The 17,852-nt window shown below is 45.0% G+C and overlaps 1 protein-coding gene across 1 annotated transcript in view; it reads left to right on the plus strand.

Moving 5' to 3' along the window:
• The window catches only part of LOC133545189 (pappalysin-2-like), a 73,115-nt gene that overhangs the window by 30,227 nt on the left and 25,036 nt on the right, over positions 1-17,852 (plus strand). Inside the window, exons 5-15 of the mRNA XM_061890564.1 lie at positions 3,821-3,969; positions 6,641-6,780; positions 7,284-7,437; positions 8,600-8,792; positions 8,952-9,088; positions 9,435-9,617; positions 11,639-11,942; positions 12,072-12,200; positions 12,261-12,346; positions 15,986-16,182; positions 16,526-16,639. Coding sequence (XP_061746548.1) covers positions 3,821-3,969; positions 6,641-6,780; positions 7,284-7,437; positions 8,600-8,792; positions 8,952-9,088; positions 9,435-9,617; positions 11,639-11,942; positions 12,072-12,200; positions 12,261-12,346; positions 15,986-16,182; positions 16,526-16,639 — 1,786 coding nt within the window. The remainder of the gene's footprint in view (positions 1-3,820; positions 3,970-6,640; positions 6,781-7,283; positions 7,438-8,599; positions 8,793-8,951; positions 9,089-9,434; positions 9,618-11,638; positions 11,943-12,071; positions 12,201-12,260; positions 12,347-15,985; positions 16,183-16,525; positions 16,640-17,852) is intronic.

Consider the following 17,852-nt stretch of genomic DNA (forward strand, 5'->3'; position numbering starts at 1 on the left):
GTGTGTTAAGTAGTTAGTGTGTTTAGTATGTAAGGGTGTTAAGTTTGTGTGTTGTGTATAATAAATGTGTTAAGTGTGTGTTTTGTGTATAATAAGTGTGTGAAGTAGGTACGAGTGTTCAGTATGTACGTGTCTTAAGTAGGTACGTGTGTTTAGTATGTACTTGTGTTAAGTAGGTATGTGTGTTTAGTATGTAAGTGTGTGAAGTAGGTACGAGTGTTTAGTATGTACGTGTCTTAAGTAGGTACGTGTGTTTAGTATGTAAGTGTGTTAAGTAGGTACGTGTGTTTAGTATGTAAGTGTGTTAAGTAAGTACGTGTATTTAGTATGTAAGTGTGATAAGTAGTTAGTGTGTTTAGTATGTAAGGGTGTTAAGTTTGTGTGTTGTGTATAATAAATGGGTTAAGTATGCAAGCATGTTAGTATGTGTGTTTAGTACGTGTTTTAAGCATGTGTGTTATGTATTATAAATGTGTGAAGTATTTAAGTGTGTTTAGTATATAAGAGTGTAAAGTATGTGTGTTGTGTATAAGAAATGTGTTAAGTGTGTGTTTTGTGTATAATAAGTGTGTTAAGTATGCAAGTGTGTTAAGTATGCAAGTGTGTTAAGTAGGTATGTGTGTTTAGTATGTACTTGTGTTAAGTAGGTATGTGTGTTTAGTATGTAAATGTGTGAAGTAGGTACAAGTGTTTAGTATGTAAGTGTGTTAAGTAGGTATGTGTGTTTAGTAGGTACGTGTGTTTAGTAGGTACGTGTGTTTAGTATGTAAGTGTGTTAAGTAGGTACGTGTGTTTAGTATGTAAGTGTGTTAAGTAAGTACGTGTATTTAGTATGTAAGTGTGTTAAGTAGTTAGTGTGTTTAGTATGTAAGGGTGTTAAGTTTGTGTGTTGTGTATAATAAATGGGTTAAGTATGCAAGCATGTTAGTATGTGTGTTTAGTACGTGTTTTAAGCATGTGTGTTATGTATTATAAATGTGTGAAGTATTTAAGTGTGTTTAGTATATAAGAGTGTAAAGTATGTGTGTTGTGTATAAGAAATGTGTTAAGTGTGTGTTTTGTGTATAATTAGTGTGTTAAGTATGCAAGTGTGTTAAGTATGCAAGTGTGTTAAGTATGTAAGTGTGTTAAGTAGGTATGTGTGTTAAGTATGTACTTGTGTTGAGTAGGTATGTGTGTTTAGTATGTAAGTGTGTGAAGTAGGTACAAGTGTTTAGTATGTACTTGTGTTAAGTAGGTACGTGTGTTTAGTATGTACGTGTGTGAAGTATGTAAGTGTGTTAAGTAGGTATGTGTGTTTAGTATGTAAGTGTGTTAAGTAGGTATGTGTGTTTAGTATGTAAGTGTGTTAAGTAGGTACGTGTGTTTAGTATGTAAGTGTGTTATGTAAGTACGTGTATTTAGTATGTAAGTGTGTTAAGTAGTTAGTGTGTTTAGTATGTAAGGGTGTTAAGTTTGTGTGTTGTGTATAATAAATGTGTTAAGTATGCAAGCATGTTAGTATGTGTGTTTAGTACGTGTTTTAAGCATGTGTGTTATGTATTAAGTGTAATGTATAAGTGTTATGTATAAGTGTGAAGTATGTAGGTGTGTTTAGTATATAAGAGTGTAAAGTACGTGTGTTGTGTATAATAAATGTGTTAAGTATGTGTTTTGTGTATAATAAGTGTGTTAAGTAGGTATGTGTGTTTAGTATGTAAGTGTGTTAAGTAGGTATGTGTATTTAGTATGTAAGTGTGTTAAGTAGGTACGTGTGTTTAGTATGTAAGTGTGTTAAGTAGGTATGTGTATTTAGTATGTAAGTGTGTTAAGTATGTACGTGTATTTAGTATGTAAGTGTGTTAAGTAGTTAGTGTGTTTAGTATGTAAGGGTGTTAAGTTTGTGTGTTGTGTATAATAAATGTGTTAAGTGTGTGTTTTGTGTATAATAAGTGTGTGAAGTAGGTACGAGTGTTCAGTATGTACGTGTCTTAAGTAGGTACGTGTGTTTAGTATGTACTTGTGTTAAGTAGGTATGTGTGTTTAGTATGTAAGTGTGTGAAGTAGGTACGAGTGTTTAGTATGTACGTGTCTTAAGTAGGTATGTGTGTTTAGTATGTAAGTGTGTTAAGTAGGCACGTGTGTTTAGTATGTAAGTGTGTTAAGTAGGTACGTGTGTTTAGTATGTAAGTGTGTGAAGTAAGTACGTGTATTTAGTATGTAAGTGTGTTAAGTAGTTAGTGTGTTTAGTATGTAAGGGTGTTAAGTTTGTGTGTTGTGTATAATAAATGTGTTAAGTGTGTGTTTTGTGTATAATAAGTGTGTGAAGTAGGTACGAGTGTTCAGTATGTACGTGTCATAAGTAGGTACGTGTGTTTAGTATGTACTTGTGTTAAGTAGGTATGTGTGTTTAGTATGTACTTGTGTTAAGTAGGTATGTGTGTTTAGTATGTAAGTGTGTGAAGTAGGTACGAGTGTTTAGTATGTACGTGTCTTAAGTAGGTATGTGTGTTTAGTATGTAAGTGTGTGAAGTAAGTACGTGTATTTAGTATGTAAGTGTGTTAAGTAGTTAGTGTGTTTAGTATGTAAGGGTGTTAAGTTTGTGTGTTGTGTATAATAAATGTGTTAAGTGTGTGTTTTGTGTATAATAAGTGTGTGAAGTAGGTACGAGTGTTCAGTATGTACGTGTCATAAGTAGGTACGTGTGTTTAGTATGTACTTGTGTTACGTAGGTATGTGTGTTTAGTATGTAAGTGTGTGAAGTAGGTACGAGTGTTTAGTATGTACGTGTCTTAAGTAGGTACGTGTGTTTAGTATGTAAGTGTTTTAAGTAGGTACAAGTGTTTAGTATGTAAGTGTGTGAAGTAAGTACGTGTATTTAGTATGTAAGTGTGTTAAGTAGTTAGTGTGTTTAGTATGTAAGGGTGTTAAGTTTGTGTGTTGTGTATAATAAATGTGTTAAGTACGCAAACATGTTAGTATGTGTGTTTAGTACATGTTTTAAGCATGTGTGTTATGTGTTATAAATGTGTGAAGTATGTAAGTGTGTTTAGTATATAAGAGTGTAAAGTACGTGTGTTGTGTATAATAAATGTGTTAAGTGTGTGTTTTGTGTATAATAAGTGTTAAGTATGCAAGTGTGTTAAGTATACAAGTGTGTTAAGTAGGTATGTGTGTTTAGTATGTAAGTGTGTTAAGTAGGTACGTGTGTTTAGTATGTAAGTGTGTTAAGTAGGTACGTGTGTTTAGTATGTAAGTGTGTGAAGTAGGTATGTGTGTTTAGTATGTAAGTGTGTGAAGTAGGTATGTGTGTTTAGTATGTAAGTGTGTGAAGTAGGTATGTGTGTTTAGTATGTAAGTGTGTGAAGTAGGTATGTGTGTTTAGTATGTAAGTGTGTTAAGTAGGTACGTGTGTTTAATATGTAAGTGTGTGAAGTAGGTATGTGTGTTTAGTATGTAAGTGTGTGAAGTAGGTATGTGTGTTTAGTATGTAAGTGTGTGAAGTAGGTATGTGTGTTTAGTATGTAAGTGTGTGAAGTAGGTATGTGTGTTTAGTATGTAAGTGTGTGAAGTAGGTATGTGTGTTTAGTATGTAAGTGTGTTAAGTATGTGTGTTGTGTATAATAAGTGTGATAAGTATGCAAGTGTGTTAAGTATGTAAGTCTAGACTAAGTTGGAGCGATTTAAGTCTAAGAGCAAGACCTAGTGCTTGGGTGAGAGGCCAAAAGTCTAGAGAGTCCAGGTGCCATCGATTGACTGCCCTGAAAGTCATCAGTTTCTGGTCTGGTCATGCTTCAGAAGTCCAAAGTGAATTTTTCTTCCGGTCTTTCCCTCCCACAGGGCCTACATGAGTGTGAAAGAGCTGAAGCAGGAGCTCCATCTGAGCGGCACCGACACGCTCAATGTCTTCTTTGCCAGCAACTCTGTCCGAGAAGAACTAGCCGGAGCAGCCACCTGGCCGTGGGCCAAGGAAGCTCTGACACACCAAGGTAATTCAATGACCCCTGCTAAGGATTGTTGAAGCCCAAACTAAGGCAGGGAGAAGAAGGAACGTTGAACTTCTTGGGTGGTCAAGACCAGGAGAACAGACTCACAAGTTCCCCCAGGTACCACAACACTCTCAGTTCTGAAACTGAAATCTTCTGCCCCTCCTTTAGGCACTGAGACCGTCAATTAGCCTTGAGAAGGAGCGGGGGAGAATTAGGTTGACAGCACAATCAAGCACTCAAGTTTGACCAAAAGTGGATGTGAGTTTCCTAGATGAATGTACCCACAGGCGGCCAAATATTCTGTCCAAGGGGCAAGAATGCGATGGCGATCGACCACAGGGGGCAGATGATTGGATTCTTGAGAGAAAAGGGCAGGAACTCATAGGCTGAGCAGATCTGTGACATGCCGGTGAGGGTGTTATGCATGGGTGTACTTGATCAGGGGGAGGTGGATGGACTGCGAAGCGGGGGGATGCCGCCAGATCCCGATTTTCTATATCCATTTGTTTGCCTTCGGATAAAATCCCAGGGCCAAACTGCAGGAGTTCCCGATCACAAAAACTGTGGACTACTGTTTGACACCATGGCTAAAGGATTCCCACGGAAGAAAAACAACATTTATAACTAGGCGCTCGGCAAACCATAGACAAAGTCCAATGCAACATAGGACCAAGAGCAGGGTGGGTATGTGTAAAGGACAAAGCAAACGCTTTGTCTGAAGTCCTGTCCCACCTGGACACCTGCTCCTTGCATCTGCCACCAGAATGGGCAATGGACATCCATCCATCCATTTTCTACCGCTTATTCCCTTTCGGGGTCGCGGGGGGCGCTGGCGCCTATCTCAGCTACAATCGGGCGGAAGGCGGGGTACACCCTGGACAAGTCGCCACCTCATCACAGGGCCAACACAGATAGACAGACAACATTCACACTCACATTCACACACTATGGCCAATTTAGTGTCGCCAATCAACCTATCCCCAGGTGCATGTCTTTGGAGGTGGGAGGAAGCCGGAGTACCCGGAGGGAACCCACGCATTCACGGGGAGAACATGCAAACTCCACACAGAAAGATCCCGAGCCTGGATTTGAACCCAAGACTGCAGGACCTTCGTATTGTGAGGCAGACGCACTAACCCCTCTGGCACCAGAATGGGCAATGGACAGTTCAGGTCAAAGTTCCGGAGTAACAAATCAAAGGCTGGGGAAGCTTCAAGAGGATGAGGTTCTTGGGATTCCCCTCAGAAGGTAGTACATCCAGGCAATAAAATTGTCGGGCGTTCTCGGCCTCAGGGCAGTAGAAAAATGTGAAATTAAGAAGACTGGAGTTGAGCCTTCGAGCAAAGCAAAGATAACCACGATCTTGGGCTAAGTCAGTTTGGGGAAGGGATCACTGTAGGTGGAACGTGCCAGCCAGCAACTCCCTCTTGCCATTACCAACATTCTGTTCCACCGGGATCAGGCAACGAGAGAAGAAGACACAGGTGTGACATTTTTTGTTTGGTGGACTGTTGGGACAACCCAGCTTTGACAGAGGCAGGATTAGGGTGAGAAAGTCCAGGAGCAGAGCTAAACTAGGAATCCCAACCCAAAACGCAGGTGCCACGACAAAAAAATAAAAGCACCATCCCCGCACAGGCATGCCAATCAGGGACAGGTTCTCCCAGGACCAGACCTGCAGCAGGCCAATTGAAATGCCACAAACAGACACACCCGCCTGTGGACAATCAATCAATCAATGTTTACTTATATAGCCTTAAATCACCAGTGTCTCAAATGGCTGCACAAGCCACAACGAAATCCTCGGCTCAGATCCCACATCAGGGCGAGGAAAAAGTCAACCCAAAGGGACAATAACAAACCTTGGAGGGGACTGGAGATGTGTAACATAATACTAGTAAGAGTCCAGTCCATAGTGGATCTAACATAATAGTGCGAGAGTCCAGTCCATAGTAGATCTAACATAATAGTGAGAGTCCAGTCCATAGTGGATCTAACATAATAGTGAGAGTCCAGTCCATAGTGGATCTAACATAATAGTGTGAGAGTCCAGTCCATAGTGGATCTAACATAATAGTGTGAGAGTCCAGTCCATAGTGGATGTAACATAATAGTGAGAGTCCAGTCCATAGTGGATGTAACATAATAGTGAGAGTCCAGTCCATAGTGGATCCAACATAATAGTGAGAGTCCAGTCCATAGTGGATCTAACATATAAGTGAGAGTCCAGTCCATATTGGGGCCAGAAGGAGACCATTCCGAGTGGAGACAGGTCAGCAGTGCAGACACATCCCCAACCAATACACAGACGAGCGGTCCACCCCGGGTCCCGACTTTGGGCCTGTCCAAAGTCGGGACCCGGGGTGGACCGCTCTTCGGACAGCTGGTGCTTCATCCTTGGCCACCGAAAATGACAAGGCATGGTAGAAGCAGAAGACAACCAGCGCCTGATCCAGTGAGTGACCATAGCCCTTGCAGGCAGGAAGGAGATGGGACGCCCCACCCAGAGCGGCCCAGAGGCCCCCCACTGCCAGAAAGACAAACCTCTCCGGCCTAGCAGCTCTTACATAATTTTGGTGGAAGTTCTCTGAACGACAGTTCGAAGAAAATAAGCTATCTGAATAGTGATTGTACTTCAACTTTCCTAAGAATTTGTAGTTCCTCTCCTCAGGTGGAATGGTGCTGAACCCCTCCTATTTTGGCACAAGTGGCCACCACAACACCATGATCCATGAAATGGGTCACATTCTTGGACTGTACCATGTCTTCAAGGGAGTAAGCGAACGAGAATCCTGCGACGACCCATGTCAGGTATCACACATTTCACCTCGGTATATTTATGCACACCCTTAACCTCCAAGTCCACAGGGGTTACATTGTACACCGCCTCCCGCATACTTTTAGGGGTTCTTTCTAACCAGAAGTGGCCCCAAAGGGTTTGGGCCGTATTAACTTTTAACCAAGGTAGTCCTTGAATTCAAATGGGCTAACGTACCTGGATTCACAAACCACGCGGGAAAGGACCCTAGAGACCGCAGGGGACCCCAACTTGTCCTAAGATCCCAAAGGATCCCAAATGGACATAATTCTCAAAGTACGGGACGGAACCTATTTGGGTACATGTCAAACCTTTTTGGGAACCTCATTTGCAATTTTTGGGGAATTCTAGAACCTTACCCTGTCCCCCCCCAGGGGCCTACATGGGTACAACTGGGACTGTTTAGGTACTTTTAAAACCAGGTTAGGGCTGGCCTAGACCCAGCATGAAGGTGCAAAATCGGCAGTGGATAAAGTCCTACTTTGCCCAAGAGCAGGAGACAACAGCATCCATGGAAACGGGAGATCTTTGTGCTGACACGGCACCGACACCCAAGTCCAAAAGCTGCCATGATCCTGGAGCTGTGAACGACACCTGTGGCACCACCGTGTACCAGGACACACCTTACAACAATTACATGAGTTACACAGGTGAGTCCAAAACTGTGTAATTAACGTGTTGTTAATCATAATAAGACCCTAACTACACCTCCCCAAACTTCTCCAAATCGTTTGTGCTCCAAACATGTTCGTTTGTGCGCATGCGGTTTATAAAATATTAGATCTTGTACCCGTGATCTTGTCCTTTGGTCAGAACCAAAGATCGTGACATAGGTGAGGATGGGAACATAGATCTTGTACCCGTGATCTTGTCCTTTGGTCAGAACCAAAGATCGTGACATAGGTGAGGATGGGAACATAGATCTTGTACCCGTGATCTTGTCCTTTGGTCAGAACCAAATATCGTGACATAGGTGAGGATGGGAACATAGATCTTGTACCCGTGATCTTGTCCTTTGGTCAGAACCAAAGATCGTGACCATAGGTGAGGATGGGAACATAGATCTTGTACCCGAGATCTTGTCCTTTGGTCAGAACCAAAGATCGTGACATAGGTGAGGATGGGGAATGTAGAACTTGTACCCGAGATCTTGTCCTTTGGTCAGAACCAAAGATCGTGACATAGGTGAGGATGGGAACGTAGATCGACCGGTAAATTGAGAGCTTTGCCTTCTGGCTCAGCTCCTTCTTCCCCACAACGGATCAATACAGCGTCCGCATTACTGAAGACGCCGCACCGAGCCGCCTGTCGACCTCACCATCCACTCTTCCCCCACTCCTGAACAAGACTCTGAGGTACTTGAACTCCTCCACCTGGGGCAAGATCTCCTCCCCAACCCAAAGATGGCACTCCACCCTTCTCCGGACTTCCTGTCCTGTGCCTTAATTTAGTACTTGTCACTTCCTCATGCTGCCACACCTGCCACCTGGTTGGCAACCAGGACTCACCTGGACCTGCATGCCCAATCAGGCTCCTAGTTCAGTCCCGCCGTGTCCTCCGGACAGGGTCTTGGCGGATCTTGGCTCCATGAAGTCCAGAAGTTGACTCGTTGCACCGCTTTCTTTTGTTTCCTCCACTTTTTCCGGTTGTTTCTCCACTCCATGTGAGTGTGCCTTTTTGTTTTTTTGAAATAATATTTTACCCTGTTTCTGCAGCCTTGGGGTCAGGTCCCAAAGCTGTGGTCCCAGAAATACTGTGACGTGGAGCACTTGAAATACTCGATTCTGTTCTTTTCTAACCCCCTTGTACTAGATGACAACTGCACCAACCGCTTCACCCCCAACCAGGTGGCCAGGATGCATTGCTATGTTGACCTGGTCTACCAGAGGTGGCTGACGCAAGGTTTGCCCGCTCCCGTTCCTCTGGCACCGCTAATCACCCAGCAGGGTCCGGATTGGGTTTCCATCTACTGGCCGGCGCCACTAGGAGGACCGCTACACCAAAGGTACACACCCGTGTGTTAGGAATGTACACACAGTACCACATTCCTGGGTGGATCTCGAGGGTTGGAGTTGGGGTTTAAATCACCATAAACAACATACTCTTGATCGAAAACAGCAATAAAAAAAGTCTGGCGTTCTATCCATTTTCTTGTATCCTTTAGCTCCGCCCCCAACCTGCAATCTGAAGTCAGCTGTCAGGAATGCGAGGGAGGTGGCGTCTTCCAGCAGTACGCCCAGGAGGCCACCTCCACCCGCGTTTGCGACACCTCCGGCTACTGGACACCTGACGAGGCCATCGGTCAGTCACGCCTGCTAACAGTGTTAGCTTTCAGCCACGCTCTGTTAGCAGCTGCTAACAGTGTTAGCTTTCAGCACCTGCTAAAAGTGTAAGCTTTCGGCCACACTCTGTTAGCTAAACAGATGTCTCTTTGAAGTGAGCTTTTGTTCACTTAAGTCATAGATTGAGGTAGCACACATTTGTTTACTTAACTCAGAGATTGAGGTAGCACACTTTGGTTCACTTCACTCATAAATTGAAGTAGCACACTTTTGTTCACTTCACTCATAAATTGAGGTAGCACAGTTTTGTTCACTTAACTCATAAATTGAGGTAGCACACTGGTCGTGTTTGTTCTCACCTGAAGGCAAACCGGACGTGGAGAAGTTGTGTGAACCCAGTCTACAAGCCTGGAGTCCAGAGCTCAGTCTTTACGACACCAACGTGACCTCACCGTGTCCACAACCGGAAGGCTGCACCCTCACGCTGAAGTTCCGCTACCCTCTTGTCCCACACACGCTCACCCTCTGGGTCACCTACATCTCCGCAAGTAAGTAATACAAGAGTACATGAAACGTCGCTCAGCTGCATATGGAAGTTATTTCAAGTAATGCATTAGTTACTTTCTCTAGTAATTAGTTACATTCATTCCAGAGTAATTCCTTACTTTTTTGGCAAAGAAAGGAGTCACTGATTAGTAAGTTCCTAACAGTAAATACGGGTGTGGTGTTGGACTCCAACACATCGCTGTCGCAGAGTTCAGCAAGAAGAAGAAGTAAAGGGCAGTGCTGAAGCAGAGAAGAAGTGAAAGGAAACCACGTCTGTAAAAATGAAACCTCAAAATTCAAGTCCGTTTTTTGGAAAATGGATTATTATGAAAGATCGTCTATGACTGTGTTTGTTTCCTAAGCACAAACATTATGACTCAAGTGGTGAAATGTCCCAAATTACCCAGAATTTCCGGTTTTCCGAGGCATTTTTACCGTTGAAAATGAATGCATTTTTTTGAACCCGCATATTTGCCACTTTCTCACTCGATTTGAAGCCTTTCACTTTCAACACCTTCCACTCTTTTTGGACGATCAAACTACCATCTTCCACGGTAAAAAAAAAAACCAGGAATTCCTATTGTCACCTCTTCCTGGAAAGTCTGCACAGTCCACATTTTCAAACAATTCCAACCATTCCACCTTAAAAACATTCCTCTTAGTTGGGACAAAAAATGCTCCTATTCTTTTTCTGTACAAATTCATGGTTTTCCCGAAATTCCAAATGACCCATTCTCATTTCAAACTGTTACTACGTCAACACTTTTCAACCGGTCCCAAAAGTTCCACCATTTATATAATCCAGGAAAATTGTACTATCATCAACATTTCCCAAAATTCCTGTTTTTTCCAAAATCCCCAAATTTCCAGGAAGTTCTACAATTTTTAGTTCTACAATGCCCTAAATTCTCAAAATGTCGCGCCATTTCCGACCTTTCAATCATCCACCTACACTACTCTTCACATACATCGAACGCAAAACATGTTTTACCTTTCCCAAAAATCCCGGTTTACCCGGAATTTGCAGTAATTTTCCGCCCATGGACAATGAATGGGAAACATACAATCTACTGTATATCCCTCATTTCTCATCTGATTTGAAGCGTTCCACTTTCAACACCTTCCACTCACATCGGACAATAAAACTACCATTTTCCAAGTAAAAAAAAAAAATTCCAGGAATTTTCAGAATTCCTGCTTTTTCAAAGCCCTATTTTTGCCTCTTCCTGGAAATTTTCCACAGTCCACATTTTCCAACCAATTCCAACCATTCTACCATCTAAACATTCTTCTTAGTTGGGACAACATATGCTCTTATGTTTTTCCCGCAACAATTCCCGTTTTTTTTCCAAAATTCCAGGAATTCCGAAACACCCAGTCTCAAGTCAAACTCTTACTACGTCAACACTTTTCAACCGGTCCCAAAAATTCCACCATTTATATCATCTGGGAAAATTGTACTAGTATCAACATTTTCCAAAATTCCTGTTTTTTTCCAAAATTCCCAAATTTCCAGGAAGTTCTACAATACCCTAAATTCTCAAAATGTTGCGCCATTTCCGACCTTCCAATCATCCACCCACACTACTCTTCACATATATCTAACGTATAATTCCCAGCTTACCCGGAATTTCCAGTAATTTTTTCCCTATCGACAATGACTAGGAAATCTACAATCTACTGCATATAACCTAATTTCTCACCCCGCACATTCAAGTCAGCATTTTTCCCAGTTTAGAAAATTCCCTGATTACCCGGATTTACCAGGAATTTCTCCCCCTTGAAAATGAAAGGGCAATATACAAACCTCTCTATATCCCACATTTCTCACCCGATTGGAGCCGTTCCAACATCCACACACTCCACCCACCCTGGACTTCCAAGTACCAAAGGTGCACAGGTAAATATTTGGTCTTCTCCCAGCAGGATGAAAGCCAAAAGGAGGGAAAATATTGCCATACCAAATATTTCCTTCCATTCAGTCTGATGTCCACGGTCTAGCCTGACGTCGACCTTCCTCCAGGTAACCCCGCCCTGGCGGACGTGGAGCTGATCCCAGACGCAGGTGAGAGCATCCACCTGGGAGCGCAGCACGTCTTCTGTGACACACCCTTCACGCTGCGCCTGCCCGCCATCCACGTGGCCGTGAGCGCCGTCAAGCTGAGCACCTTTGACGAGAAGCTGGAGGTGGACGCCGCCATGTTGTCTTCCGGTCCTGCCAGTCCTCTGTGCGCCGCCTGTTCGCCTTTGCTGTATCGGGTCCACAGGCGGCCTGCTTGGCGCGGTCCACCGCCGTCGCCTCGGACTCAGCAGACCTTCACGGACAGGTGAGCACTACCTGCTTGTTTCTCCCAGAATTCCACCGTGCTAAGATGAATATCTCATCCCAGTGGAGTCCAAAGTGTGGACCCGGAGTCATTGGGCAAATCTGTAACTGTGACAATGTTTGTCAGCAGACGTGTAGAGAGGGGACAAGAGTACGAGTACGTGGTACAGGTCCAGGCTGGCGGTCTTCTGGGCAGTCCTTCGCCACCCCTACTTTATACTCACGGACAGCCTTACTGCGGCGATGGCGTCATTGCAGGGTACGAGTACTTTCACGCACGGAAACCTTGACAGGGCTGATTGCCGTCTCTTGTCCGTAGGGCCGAGGAATGCGACGACGGCAATCTGCTGGATGCGGATGGCTGCTCCAAGAAGTGTCTCCAGGAAAGTGGCTTCAACTGCCTTGGTGAGAGAGCAACCCTCAGCATGTTCACAACATCCATCCATCCATCTTCTTCCGCTTATCCGAGGTGGGGTTGCAGGACCAGCAGCCTAAGAAGGGAAACCCAGCCTTCCGTCTCCCCCAGCCACTTTGTTCAGCCCCTCTCTGGGGATCCTGAGGGGTTCCCAGGCCAGTCAGGAAAGATACTCTCCCCAACGTGTCCGGGGTCTTCTCCGTGGCCTCCTGCAGGTCGGATGTGCCCGAAACACCTCCCCAGGGAGGTGTTTGGGTAGCATCCTGACCAGATGCCCGAACCACCTCATCTGGCTCCTCTCCATGTGGAGGAGCAGCAGCTTTACTTTGAGCTCCCCCCGGATGACAGAGCTTGTCACCCTCTCTAAGGGAGAGACCCGCCACCCGGCGGAGGGAACTCATTTGGGCCACTTGTACCCGTGATCTTGTGCTTTTTTTTGGTCATAACCCAAAGCTCATGACGATAGGTGAGGATGGGAACGTAGATTGACCGTTCAATTGAGAGCTTTGCCTTCCGGCTCAGCTCCTTCTTCACCACATCGGATCGATACAGCGTCCGCATTACTGAAGGCGTCACACCGATCCGCCTGTCGATCTCATGATCCCCTCTTCCATCACTCGTCAACAAGACTCCGAGGTACTTGAACTCATCCAGTTAGGATAATATCTCTTCCCAAACCCGGAGATAGCATTCCACCCTTTTCCGGGCGAGAACCTTGGACTCAGACTTGGAGATGCTGATTCCCGTCCCAGTCGCTTCACACTCGGCTGCGAACCAATTTAGTGAGAGCTGAAGATCCTGGCCAGATGAAGCCAACGGGACCACATCATCTGCAAAAAGCAGAGACCTAATCCTGCAGCCACCAAACCGGAACCCCTCAACGCCCTGACTGCGCCTAGAAGTTCTGTCCATAAAAGTTATGAACAGAATTGGTGACAAAGGATAGCTTTGGCGGAGTCCAACCTACACTGGAAACATGTACGACTTAATGCCGGCAATGTGGACCAAGCTCTGACACTGATCATACAGGGAGCGGACCGCCACAAGCAGACAGTCCGTTACCCTATTCTCTCTGAGCACTCCCCACAGGACTTCTCGGGGTACACGGTCGAATGCCTTCTCCAAGTCCACAAAGCACATGCACCCTCAAGGACCCTGCCCAGAGTATAGAGCTGGTCCACAGTTCCAAGACCAGGACGAAAACCACACTCTTCCTCCTGAATCCGTGGTTTGACTACCCTCCTCTCCAGTACACCTGAATAGACCTTACCGAGAATGCTGAAGAGTGTAATCCCGTGATAGTTGTAAGACTATGGTTCCCCTTCTTAAAGAGAGGAACCACCACCCCAGTCTGCCAATCCAGAGGTACCGCCCCGATGTCCACGCAATGTTGCAAAGTCTTGTCCACAACATCTCCTCACAAATACACAACTGATACCACATCAGGTGGGAATGTGGACTGGGATAGGCCCCAGCTCCTCTGAGACCCCAACAAAGATATGTGTGTGGTATCTGTGCACAGGGGAAAACGCATGTTTTAAAGCACATCCAGTTTTATGTCCAATTGGTGCTCGGTGGTGACATCCATCCATCCATCCATCCATCAATTTTCTACCGCTTGTCCCATTCGGGGTCGCGGGGGTTTGTTGGAGTCTATCTCAGCTGCAGTCGGGCGGACAGCGGGGTACAGCCTGGACAAGTCGGTAGTGACAGTTTAATGAATAAGTGGACATACTGGTTAATCCAGGCCGGTTAGTCCCAGGTCTCAATGAGAAACAGGAAGTCTGTGAAAAAAGATGCCACACTGAGGGAGTCAGGATTTAAGACGTAACAGGGACTAACAAACCTCGTTGGCACCGTGACTAAAGCAGGAGGCCTAACCGATATCTGGCCAGGCACAGATGGAACCCTTACTAACCCTGGAAGCACTAAGTTAAGACAAAGGAATTGTCAGGTCTGATGTTTCTCCGTCGTTGTTGACGATGAGCAGGTCATCTAAGAAGTTGATTGTGGTTGAAGTGTCCTCAGATGACTTGTCAGGCCGATCCTTGCTTGGAAATATCTGCTACATGTCGGACACTTGAAGTCACTTGTGTCAGTTGGAGTGGAGGTACTTGACACTGTTTCCGGAGGTCATATTTCCTCTTGCATGCTTCAATGCGAGTGTTCTCAGCATTTCTAGTCCCAACCGAGATCGCCTTACGCCATCCAGAACGATCATTTGTTTGTGTTGCCCGCCTACAGACCCAGTGCCACAAGACAGTTCCAGAAGTTGTTTGGGTTTCCTTGTATCCGGCATTCTGTAGACATGACCAGTCCAACGGGCTTGAGAGCGCTGAAGAAGAATGTATATTGACGGTAGCTTGGCACGAGAAAAAACTTCAGTGTCTGGAGCTTTGTCTTGCCAGCGGATGTTCATCAGCTTGCACAAGCAAGTCATGTGGAAGTGGTTGAGTTTCCTGGCATGTCTGGCAAAAACTGTCCACGTTTCACAAGCGTCCAGTAGAGTCGTTAACACTACTGCCCTGTAATCTTCATTGCGAGCCTGATGCCACGACGACTCCAGGCCACTGTCAGGTCTAAGATGGGGGCGGCACAAGGTTGGGTACCACACAGGAGGGAGACAGAGAGAGAGAGAGAGTCCCCCCACTGGTCCTGTAGAACCTGTTGTGATGTCTGCTTGTCAATAAAAAAGCTTTTGCTCAATGATCCTCACCTGTGTCCTCGTTGATCCGTCACAATCAACCACGTCGCCCTCCCGCCCGGGAGAAGGTGGCAATAAACAAGCTGGGGAAAGTCAAGGACTTTCAGGCGGTTTGGACTCGTGCGAGTTGTGGGTTTCATTTCTTCAAGCTGACTTAGCAAACATAAACTCTGGCCAACAGTTAGTCAAGATTTATTCGGATTGACTTCACTGACAAGTTGTTACTTTTGACCATCCATCCATCCATCCATCCATCCGTCAATCTTCTTCCGCTTATGGGAGGTCGGGTCGTGGGGGCAGCAGCCTATGCAGGGAAGCCCAGACTTCCTTCTCCCCAGAATCTTCGTCCAGCTCTTCCCGGGGGATCCCAAGGCGTTCCCAGGCCAGCCAGGAGACATAGTCTTCCCAACGTGTCCTGGGTCTACCCCGTGTCCTCTTACCGGTTGGACGTGCCCTAAACACCTCCCTAGGGAGGCGTTCGGGTGGCATCCTGACCAGATGCCCGAACAACCTCATCTGTCTCCTCTCCATGTGGAGGAGCAGTGGCTTTACTTTGAGCTCCTCCCGGATGACAGAGCTTCTCACCCTATCTCTAAGGGAGAGACCCGCCACCCGGCGGAGGAAACTCATTTGGGCCGCTTGTACCTGTGATCTTGTCCTTTCGGTCATAACCCAAAGCTCATGACCATAGGTGAGGATGGGAATATAGATCGACCGGTAAATTGAGAGCTTTGCCAACCAGCTCAGCTCCTTCTTCACCACAACGGATCGATACAGCGTCAGCATTACTGAAGACGCCACACCGATCCGCCTGTCGATCTCGTGATCCACTCTTCCCTCACTTGTGAACGAGACTCCAAGGTACTTGAACTCCTCCACTTACTTTGACCATGAATCTTCTTTTCTTGCTCTTTCCTTGCAACAGGGGAACCGAGCCGCTGTTACGTCTTCGAGGGAGATGGCGTGTGCGAGGAGTTTGAACGCGGTTCCAGTGTGCAGGACTGTGGTTATTTCACACCTTTGGGGTACACGGACCAGTGGGCGACGAGCGCCTCGGCTTCTCATCAGGACCCCGTCCACTGCCCCGCCCACGCAGCCACCGGCCAACCATCATTCCATAAGGTAATTGTGATGGGTCGGTCACGAACCAGAGCCAGATTAGAGCTGGCTCTTTTTAGTGAGGCGAGCCAAAAGAGCCTACCATCACTAGAAGGTAGACTACAGGCTGAGCAAAGAAGTGTGGGTGGTAGAAACTTTATTGTGGGGGAATCCTTTCTGCCGATCCATGTAGACTCTTTGGATAGACTTTGTATGACCCGGATTCATTCGAAACTTTGTATAGTCGTGTTGGAGCAGCACAACTTAGTTCTTTCCTCAGTCGTGACTCGCCCACTTTTCCTGGTAAAATGTTTTTACGACTGTTTTCAAAGAAGATTGAAATGCTCACGTCGGTTCTTTTGTAAAGCTCTGCAGGTACCAGTACACGGATGAGAGGGAAAAACTGGCCAGGGATGCTTGGTTTCCTTGTACGGCTCCTTCTGACGCAAAGAACAACCTCCGAGATCCATTCTGGCTCAAGGTAAGTGTGTCAACTTCCTGCCTGTTGGCACGGGTAAATACTGACAAAACTTTCATGAAGAATCCCGGAACTATGTCTAACACCAGAGGTTCTCAAACGTATTTCACCACCTTAAAGACCAACATTAAAATACATTACCATACCATATCATACAATAACATGGCATACCAAACACTACCATACCAATACTGTACAATACCTTACAATACCATACCATAACATACCTTACAATACCATACCATATCATACTGTACCATACCATACCCAACTATGCCTGTCCATACCATATCGTACAATAACATGCCATACCAAACCCTACCATACCAGTACAACACCTTACAATACCATACCATTCCATACCATTACATTCCATACCATACCACACCATATCGTGCAATAACATGCCATACCAAGCCCTACCATACCATACCATACAATACTTTACAATACAATACTATACCTTACCCTACCAAATGATACCATACCATTCCGTACAATTCTATACAATACCATACCATGCCATATCATAGAGTACCATACCATACCATTCCATACCATATGTACAATACTATGCCATACCAAACCCTACCATACCATACCATACAATACTTTACAATACAATACCTTACCATACCAAATGATACCATACCATTCCGTACAATTCTATACAATACCATACCATGCCATATCATAGAGTACCATACCATACCATTCCATATGTACAATACCATGCCATACCAAACCCTACCATACCATACTGTACAATACCATACCATAACATACCTTAGAATACCATACCATATCATACTGTACCATACCATACCACACCATATCGTGCAATAACATGCCATACCAAACCCTACCATACCATACCGTACAATACCTTATAATACCATACCATACCATACCAAATTATACCCTCTTGTAAATATTTATTAGACATACATGGCATGCCATGCCATACCATACCATAGCAGTACCTTAGTAGGTTTAAGTATATATTAAAAACAAGCTAGACATTTTATTAAACGAGTATATTGGAAATGTTTGGCTGATGTAAGATTACACACAGTTTGACCAGTAACACTGTGTTTGAATACAGGAAAATAAAACACTCTACTCTGCTAATATTGCTGTCAGTATTTCAGGAGGGTGATATCAATAATGTATAATAAATATCCTATTGGTGATATTCCAGGATGGTGATATCAAT

This window comes from Nerophis ophidion, linkage group LG28 (assembly GCF_033978795.1).
Source record: "Nerophis ophidion isolate RoL-2023_Sa linkage group LG28, RoL_Noph_v1.0, whole genome shotgun sequence".
NCBI lineage: Eukaryota > Metazoa > Chordata > Actinopteri > Syngnathiformes > Syngnathidae > Nerophis > Nerophis ophidion.